Consider the following 9,771-nt stretch of genomic DNA (forward strand, 5'->3'; position numbering starts at 1 on the left):
TTTTTTACTGTTTTTATTTTTCGGTTTAAACTACTCTCATTTATATCTTTTAAATTTTAAAAAAAAAATGAATAAATATGTAACTTTGTGTATTCAATTTAAAAAATATATATTCAATCACAATATATTGTTAGTTTACATGAATGAATAAATAAATGAAATAAAGACTATTGCAGGACATATGAATTATTTAAGCAAATTAAAAGATAATGCACTATAATTATAAAAATTCTAAGATTATATATAGTTAACCATACATTCGAAATTTTATGTTTTACTCTAAAGACGAGTTTCAAATCTATGAAAATCATTCGAATATTTAATCAAATATCGACTTTTATTTTTAAATTATAAGAAAATATATTGAATAACTTTAGAAGAGTTAGAACATTTTTAGTAGAACACAAAAACAATTCTTTATTAGAATCTCTAGCATCACATAATTAAATAAATTGTCTATGATATTTTCTTAGTTTTTTTTTTAATGATTTTTAAAATAATTATTACTTTTCTAATAAACTAATTCAACTAAAATACTAAAATAAATATTATTTATATAAAAAGTTGTTTAAAACTTTCAAGATTAAATCTTTTCACCAAACTTTTCATAATAATAATAAAAAAGGTTGAAATCTTAAAAAAAAATAAACGCCAATTAAATCACACGATCTAAAAGATGTGTCAAAGAATTGTAGTCAGTCCTTATAAACACAAATAGCACCAAAATATGAATATATATATATATATATATATATATATATATATGAAAATCCTAAAATACATGTACAATCACTGAAAATAAAATGATCTATTAGAGAATATTTATAATTTAAGATATTATATTGTTATTTGTTTATATAAAAAATAAAAATAAAATAAAATAAAATAAAATGCTATACTAAAGTTGATAATAAAAAATATTATTATAAATTTTTTAGAGAAAGGACAATGAAGTGGTAGTTAATTAATTATATAATAACTAGTTAGAATGTGGTTTAAAAATTAAATTATTTATATGGGAGTTTTACTGGTTTTTTAGCATAATATTATCATGTGCTTATATAAATTAATACATTGACTTTATGCTCTACCCCCTTCATCACCACACTACTCTATTTTTTTTTAAAAAAAATTAAGTTCCAAATAAGACTATATAAATGGTTAGCCTACCACCAATTCAATCTCACAAGTTACATTATTAACTCTCACTTATTTTGGCTAGATAATTGCAAGTCACTCTACTTCCTTGACGAGGTATATAGTTAGCACACAACAATTATAGACTTTCTTTTAGCATTAATATCTCATTACATGCATGATTGGTTTAATGGTTGATTATTTTATTTTATTTTATTTTGAATAGTAATGGCATCTTCCTCGATCAATGCGGACATGTTTCTAACCAGATGTCCCGTGAAGGGAGAACACGAGTTCATGGTGAGAGATGGTACCGCAAGTGAGCACTTTTGGTGCGACTTATGTGGCCTAGAAGGAAGCGCGAAAAGACACAAATGCATGCATTGCAATTATAGGCTCCACGGCAGTTGCTACAACGCAAGGAAAGAGATGAAATGCCCCTCGAGACCTGGAGGTGGTCATGTGTACTTGACCAGAGATGCCCCTACGCCCTTTTGGTGCCATGGGTGCAGAGAAATTGGGGTTGGAATCCGATTCAAATGTGAGTCTTGTTATTATAGGCTCCATCATGAGTGCTTTCATCTCCTAGAGAAGTTCAAGTCCTCGGCTCGTCCGCCAACCGCCAAAAATGAAAATTTCCCCGGAAAAGAGTTCCAATTCATTGCCCAACACCCGGGTAACTACCCGGGTCAGGTGTGCTCTCCGTGTGGAAGGAATGTATGTGGGTTTATCCTCAAGTCCGCCCGGCCGGATGCACATGGGAAAAGTGTTTATCTTCATCCTCTTTGTAGTGATGTCAAAAAAGAGTGGAATCCGTTAGGCATGAAATTCCTCATCCAAGAAAACTCAAACGCCAAATGTTTGTGCTGCAAGAAAGCTGGCGGGAACGCCCGGGGATGGGCTTACGTATCGACTGATAATAAGAAATACAGTCTTCATGTGGATTGTGTGATGGAACTGATTGTTCAAATTTGGAAAGAAGGTCGGTTGGATGAGGCGAAGATGAAAAGGTTGGAGAATGTGGATCTCGCGAACCTGGCCGAGCAATTGGAGAAGAAAACTGGTATTCCTTGGAAGAAAGTGGGGGTGCCTTTGCTCAAGTTCGTCCTAGGAACGATACTAGGAAATCATGCAGCAATTGGAAAATTGTTCTTGGCGCTCATAGAACATCTGATTTCGATCTACTCTTAGAACGTCTGATCTTGATCTAAGCATATTTCCTCGTTGTGTTTTTCTCGTTGTGTTGTTGAATAATGATTCCGTGGTCATCGCCATCGGAATCCTTTTGGGTTATGTGTGGAATAAGGCACTTTTTATATGTTTCCTTGCATTGTATTAATTTTCTGTGTTAAGACCTGGTTTGAAGTCTTACAAATATTGTGAAATAAGGCACTTTTGATGCATGTATTTGTGGAATAAGACGTTTTCATATTTTCTTATTAATTTATTATATTTCTTCAGATACAAATAATGTCGATAGCTATAAATTCTCTAGGGGTCTAATTTCCTGTTTGGAAGCAATTCGAGTGTTCGCTAAAATCATAGCGAACGAATTACTTCCTTCAAATAAAGTCGGTGCATCGTGCAGATTCGAAACAGTTAATCCGTTCGTTGGTTCGAGACTCAAGAATTTAGTTAGGAGCTAGCTCTGATGCTAATGCCCAGCATTTCAGATTTCAAAACTACAAGAATAGTACTTTGATTTATTCAATGGTCTTGCTCCAATACTACAACATAAATATATATATATAACATATTATAAAACATTTTACATTATAAAAATATCATAATAATATATTTTTAAATGTAATTATTTTTTTTTTTCAAAACTCAAATCTGAATCTGGATCGGGTTGATTAAGTTCAATCTAACTTTAACGTAGATAAGTGCTTAGGATTGTGCTTAGGATTACCCTAAATTAATGCAATCTATTAATTTTTATAAGTACTACAAAAAAAAAATTATAAATATGTTCTCAAGATTTAAACCTTCACTATAGCAATAAATAATAATTAAAATAATTAATTAACTAAACTGAATTAATTTTATTAATTTTGACATTAAAATATTACACGTTTTATATTATGTTTTGCATCTCCAACCCACTTTGACAAGGACTTTACTTGCCAAGTGTTAGAGAAAATTCTTATACATAAAGTTTTAGGAAAATAAATTAATTCACATTTTTTGACACAAACATTTATTAAAAAATATATAATTTAAAATAGGTCCAATAGAAATAGGCCTGAGATTTAAATTGTAATTTAAGGTCCGGTAGATGTTTAACGTGTAATGATCGTAAAGCGATAACAATTAACAAACTTAAAAGTGAGAGAGTGTAACCCTAAATAAAGGTATTTTATTTCTCTTCTTCTCTTCTAACCCAACCATTCAGACAAGCCTTTCTTCCTATCATCATCATCATCCTCCGCTTTCGTCTCGGTAAATTCTTACTTTCTTCTCTGTACCAATCAATGGCTTCTCCATCTCAAGGCAGTCTTCTTCTACAAAAACAGCTCAAAGGTTTTATACTCAATTCCTCCTCTTTTTGCTTTCTTGTCTCTTCGATCGATCTAGTCTTAGGGCTTTATTGTTTCATTAACCGTACGACGTTTTCATTGTTTTCATTGCCAGATCTCTGTAAACATCCCGTTGATGGATTTTCCGCCGGTTTGGTTGATGAAAGCAACCTGTTTGAATGGAGCGTCACTATTATTGGTCCTCCAGATACCTTATAGTAAGTGCAAAGTTGTTCTCCCTCTCTCTCTCTTATCTTCATCGTTGTATTTTATTTCAATTTGTAGAAGGCTTAAGTGTGTTGTGTTGTTGTTGTGCTATGGAGAATCCGTCTGTCTCTCTTTTGAGATGTTTTCATATAGAAGAAAGGAGTTTTGTAGCTCTTCGTATTCTTGGAATCCAAACTATGATGTGGAAACAGTAGCTTTAATTCAATGATTCAGTTTGGAAAAAAATGCTAAGCTAATCCTCATGTGGTATGGAACATATTTTTCTTTAATCTTGGATATGGTGTAGTTTTCAGAATCATGAAATTGAGATTAAAGGGCACTTAGTGTTTGGCTTAGGGTTTTCCTAGACAAAATATGATATTGAATCATCTAAGAGGTTTATGGTCAAATCATAATTGTAAATTTAGTAAGTAGTTATATATGTAAAAGACAGACCTACCGACCTATTGGAATTCTTAGGAAGCATTTATCTATATGTTTCTTCTCCACTTTGTTGTATCTATATGATAATTATGTCATGAATTGCTCAAGTTTGATGCAATATTTGCAGGGTTGCCTATTGTTTTCTTCTCTTTTTCTGTGAGGTACTTTTATATATTTAGAATGGACTCTTGAGTTTGTTTCCTTCTTTGCTTTTGTCTATTGAGATTGGATATAATTCTATATAGTTTGTTTTGTATTTGATATTGATTTCCTTCATACTGTTTTGTAATTTGGAACTATTTAAGTGGAAAACATCATCTGCTGAATATTTTTGTACATTAATTGACCAAGTATCTTTGCCTCATGCAGTGAAGGAGGATTCTTTAATGCTATTATGACCTTTCCTCCGAATTACCCAAACAGTGCACCAACAGTGAAATTTATCTCAGAAATATGGCATCCAAATGGTTTGTCATTTATTCTTGTATATTGGATGCTTATCCTTTGTTGCCCTTTCTTCAGTTAAATGATTGATATGATCCCATTCATCTACAGTGTATGCTGATGGAAAAGTTTGCATCTCCATCCTTCATCCCCCTGGTGATGACCCGAATGGGTATGAGCTTGCAAGTGAGCGTTGGTCTCCAGTTCATACGGTATCCTAATGACTGCTATTTCAACCTTTTGATAGTTCATTTTATATTATTTGGTCATACATGGTCGTTAATAGAAAGTGTGCTCCTTCCTATATCTATAAGCTAGAGTTAGTGCCCTTTGGGCTAGTGTGATTTCTGTAATTTGAGTAGAACACATAAAGATTTTACAGTAATTGATTTCATAATGGGTATATATATATATATAACTCTAGCTTGTAGATATATAACTTATACGTCTATTCAACTTGTTATTCCTACCAAACGGGGTTTATAAGGTAGCTAAGAAAGAATGAACGAATGAAACAAACAAGTGTAGGAACAGATCGAGGAAATACATTTTAGACTGTTTTTAAGGAATTTAGAATCTGTCTAACATGTATTTCTTTGTATTATTGGTGTTAGCATTATACTACACCCCATGTCTCATTTTAGGTAAGCCTTAAGAATTTGAACTCATTTTTTTTATCTGATTCGTGTTTATGATTATTGAACTTGCAGGTTGAGAGCATAGTTCTTAGCATCATATCAATGCTTTCAAGTCCTAATGATGAGTCTCCTGCAAATGTAGAAGCTGCTGTAAGTAATTGGATTCTCCTAATTTATACTTAAAACAATAACCAAAAAGGATTTTGCTATTCACGATGGATACAATCTTAGAACTTCCATCTTTTATGCAACTTAACTACTCTACTAATACTACTACAAAGAGAGGATATCATATTTTTCATGCTGAGTTCATGTAATTTGCTGCTACTACTGAATGTAGGAATAATCTGTATTGAGTTTTGTGGAATTGCAGAAAGATTGGAGAGATAGAAGGGATGAATTCAGGAAGAAAGTGAGTCGTTGTGTGAGGAAGTCACAAGAAATGATGTGAAAGAAGAAGACAGACCGGTGATGATGGCCTGCTCTGTTAAAATTTGCTTGGCATTTTTATGTCAATGAAGAAAGCATACCTCTGCCCATTCATTAGGGTTCATCATCTGCTACCACCATCCACTGTAAAATAAAAATAATTTCATGAAAAAAAAAAACTTTAGCCTTCTGTCGTGAGTTTGTTTGAACTATATGTGTTTTATGTGAAAAAAGTTTGTTCTTATTCTTTTAAAGATACTATTTCCTTGATAATATAGAAGAACCATTTCTAACACTTTAATATGAAGACTTGAGATTCAATATGTTTCATATAGGAGAATATTGTATTGTGTTGTCTTTATTTCTATTATTTCAAGATTAAACCTTATAATATATATTTAACATAATCTCAAGGTGGAATAAAATTAATAATATTTTTAAACATTAATTATTTTTAAATACAGTAATAATAATTGGCCGGCCGGCCTGGTTTGGATTAATTATACGGATATGTGAATCTTGTGGCGGAGTGTAGATATGTGCACGCTAGAGAAGCGAGGCGGCGTTTTCATCCTCACTCTTACCGGCGACGGAGAGCACAGGCTAAACCCTAGCTTAATCGACTCTATTAGAGCCGCTTTAGCTCGTGTCCGCTCCGAATCTTCCGGTTCTTCTTCAGCCTTAATCACAAAAGCCACCGGCAAATTCTTCTCCAACGGTCTCGATCTCGATTGGGCCAGAAGAAACACAGATCATACAACCACTTTCGCCGATCGCCTCCGTCAAATCTCCATCAAGTTCCGATCTCTAGTCCGCGACCTGATTTCCTTACCTCTTCCAACTATCGCCGCCGTCACCGGCCACGCCGTTGCCGGAGGATTGGTGTTGGTGCTCTGCCACGACTATGTCCTGATGCGGAAAGACCGAGGGTTACTCTATATGAGTGAACTCGATATAGGGTTTAAGGTCCCGGCTTGGTTAGGTGTATTGATGAAATGCAAATTAGGTTCGGGGATAGGTCCTCGCGCGGTGGTGATGAAGGCGGTTAAACTGACGGCGGTGGCTGCAGCCAATATGGGAATCGTTGACTCGGTTCATGGAAACGCGGAAGAGACGGTGGATGCTGGTGTAGAGTTGGGGAAGGAATTGGTAAGGAGAAGGTGGGACGGAGTTGTTTACGGTGAGATTCGATGCGTTTTGTTCGCCGATCTGCTGTCCGCCATTGAAATCGAACTGTCAGCTGAAGATGCGATCACAGTGGTATCCAAATTATGAACTTCATTTTTAGGTTAAACATAAATTAGAATGGATATTATTCATTTTTAATATTTAATGTTGTATTTTAATTTATTATTTTAGTTATTTTCTATCGGATTATTTACAATTTTATATATCACAATTATTTTTATTTATATATTTAAAATTTTTATTAATAAAAAATAGTTTACTTAAAGCCTAATTAATAAACAGATTTAATTTTTAATTTGTATATTTATTAATTAAATATTAATATTTTTTTCATTAATTAAATATTTAAATTTATTTAAATCATAATTTTTTAATCCTCAAATTCTTATTTTATAACTTATTTATGAAATTTGTTTTATTGTAATATTTTTATAAAGAATTTTTTTCTTATTTAATTTAATATGAATAAAAATAAATTTAATAAATTTTTATTTAATTTTTTATTTATAGTTTATAATAATAGTAAGAAATATTATTTTATTTAATTATTAATATTTGGTTGTTTAATGAATAAGTTGTTATTATTATTCTTTATTATTAATTTATTTATTTTTATCTTGAAAGATTTTTGTTGTTAAAGGAATAAGTCAATTTTAAATTCAACTATTGAGATAAAATAATTTTAAAATAATTAATAATTAATATTAATATAAAGGAAAAAGTTATAAAAAAAATTAAAAAAAATAATTAATATAAATATTTATATATATATATATATAATTAAAATAATAAATAATAAATTTTCACATACAAATAATAAGAAATTTATGAAAAAAAAAATAAATAAATAAAGTATATTAATATTTAATTAATAAATATTAATAAATATATAAATTAAAAATTAAAAAATAAAAATTAACTTTATTTACCTCCATAAAACAAACCTATACTAAATAAACTTATTTTTTAGTAATTAAAATTAAATGATATTTTATATTTTTTTATTAGTACTTACTTATAATACTTATAAGTGTAAACCTTTTTTTTTTCATTATTATATAATCACAATTGAGTTAATTGAAAATATTTCAAAATTATTTTTGGTTGTTTCTTTTAATTAAATTTATTATTATTGTTTTTTTTATCAGTTTTTTTTTTAAAAAAAAAACTTTTACACAACCTAACTTTTTTATATTCAAGCTAACCTAAATAAAAAAAAGATTTTGATCTTTACCTTTTTTTTATTGGTTTCTTTTTATAGATTATTTAATGTATCACTTTAACGGAAGGTTTGATATTAATTACTAAAAATCAACTTTTGACTTTGTCAGTTTGACTAATATTGAGTTTTTTTTATTGTTTTTTTAAATATTATATTCTTATCATTTTATTATTATTATTCTAATTATTAAATAACTTATTTTTAATAAAAAAAATATCAAAATATTGATATTTTTTATTAAACTAAAATTTCAAATAAAAAACACATTCTAAATAAATCTCAAATAATTCATTTTTTATAAAACAATATTAAAAAATCCAAAAGAATTCTAATTTTTTAAATTTGTTTTCTTAATCACTCTCCAAATTCCTTTGAACTTATTATATATTTTTTATTATTATAAATGACACTGTTTAGAATGTAATTCAGTTCATTGTATAATTGATATTCTAAAAGCGCTTACCATAACTTAGCATTTATTTATTTTAATTTATCACTTTTAAAAAATCATCACAAGATTGTTTTACAATCACATAATAAATAAGTAGATTTGAATTTTCATCCAAACATGTTAAATTTTATTTAAAATTGAAACTTAAGATCTCAATTGAAGATTCATAAATATTACTGCATTTTCTATTTTGGCCATGGGTGTTTAAATATTTCCACTTTAAATTCAAGAGAAACATATAGTCACATGGCATAAAGTTTGTCAAACTTTCATTTTAGTGAATGGGACATTAACTTCTCATTTAAGGAATCCTAATATATATATATCTTCAATGGGTGGAAAAGATTGAGACTTATCCTACTCAATAATAGATTTTCCATACTAACATAAGGAAAAAACTATTAAATAAATAACACTAAAAATAAAGATAAAATATAAAAAATAGAAAGATAAAAACTAAAATAGTTAGATCTATATAATTAGAGCTCGTTTGATGTTGAATTATTTGTGATTTTATTGGATTTTTAAAGAAAATAGTATTTTATGAAAAAATAGGTTATTTGATTTTTAATGGGTTAAATTATTATAATATTTTTTTATTTAAATTTTAAAGTTATAAGAATAAAATAAATATATTTTAATATTTTAATGATTAAATTGAGTAATGTAATTGTTAAAAAGATATAATAAATAAATTAAATAAACTCTAACAAATAGGAATAACAAAAGCCTCACAAATCAAATTAGTTTATAACCTAAAAACATTATTTAAAAAAATAAAATATAGGGTTGGATATATGGTTAGTATAATTTTGTGGAGAGTTTAATTTTGTCAGTATTTTTTAAGTGGTTTATTTTTATTTTCTCTATATCTTATTTTGTAACGGTTGATTTTGTCATGTGAATTATTTTTTGTCGTTTTTGTCGATCTCTTATCTTATAGCAATTCATTTTATCGTTTTATTCGATCTTATCTCGTAATTGTTGATTTTGTCGTTTTCATCGATCTCTTATCTTGTAGCAGGTTTTGTCGTGTGTTTTATTTTTGTCATTTTTTTTATCTCTTATCTTGTAGCCGTTGATTTTGTCGTG

At 29.0% G+C, this 9,771-nt stretch overlaps 2 protein-coding genes across 2 annotated transcripts; both read left to right on the forward strand.

The window, feature by feature from the left end:
- Positions 1–3,496: 3,496 nt before the first annotated feature.
- Positions 3,497–6,109, forward strand: LOC124931248 (ubiquitin-conjugating enzyme E2 7-like). The gene is made up of 6 exons (XM_047471673.1): positions 3,497–3,660; positions 3,772–3,874; positions 4,677–4,774; positions 4,863–4,963; positions 5,462–5,539; positions 5,763–6,109. The coding sequence occupies exons 1-6, from the start codon at positions 3,612–3,614 to the stop codon at positions 5,838–5,840; spliced, it is 507 nt and encodes a 168-aa protein (XP_047327629.1). The 5' UTR covers positions 3,497–3,611; the 3' UTR covers positions 5,841–6,109.
- A 195-nt stretch (positions 6,110–6,304) lies between these two features.
- Positions 6,305–7,195, forward strand: LOC124931846 (enoyl-CoA delta isomerase 1, peroxisomal-like). Its single transcript, XM_047472420.1, has one exon. The coding sequence runs from the start codon at positions 6,356–6,358 to the stop codon at positions 7,091–7,093; it is 738 nt and encodes a 245-aa protein (XP_047328376.1). The 5' UTR covers positions 6,305–6,355; the 3' UTR covers positions 7,094–7,195.
- The last annotated feature ends 2,576 nt before the right edge of the window (positions 7,196–9,771 follow it).

The sequence above is a fragment of the Impatiens glandulifera genome, chromosome 3 (genome assembly GCF_907164915.1).
Source record: "Impatiens glandulifera chromosome 3, dImpGla2.1, whole genome shotgun sequence".
Taxonomy (NCBI): domain Eukaryota; kingdom Viridiplantae; phylum Streptophyta; class Magnoliopsida; order Ericales; family Balsaminaceae; genus Impatiens; species Impatiens glandulifera.

What these genes read in the sequence shown, in the direction of transcription:
- LOC124931248 (XM_047471673.1), top strand. Translation starts at nt 3,612, where the DNA reads ATGGCTTCTCCATCTCAAGGCAGTCTTCTTCTACAAAAACAGCTCAAA. An exon ending in AGAAATATGGCATCCAAATG is followed by an intron (nt 4,775 to 4,862) that starts GTTTGTCATTTA and finishes ATTCATCTACAG; the next exon opens with TGTATGCTGATGGAAAAGTT. An exon ending in CTGCAAATGTAGAAGCTGCT is followed by an intron (nt 5,540 to 5,762) that starts GTAAGTAATTGG and finishes GTGGAATTGCAG; the next exon opens with AAAGATTGGAGAGATAGAAG.
- LOC124931846 (XM_047472420.1), top strand. Translation starts at nt 6,356, where the DNA reads ATGTGCACGCTAGAGAAGCGAGGCGGCGTTTTCATCCTCACTCTTACC.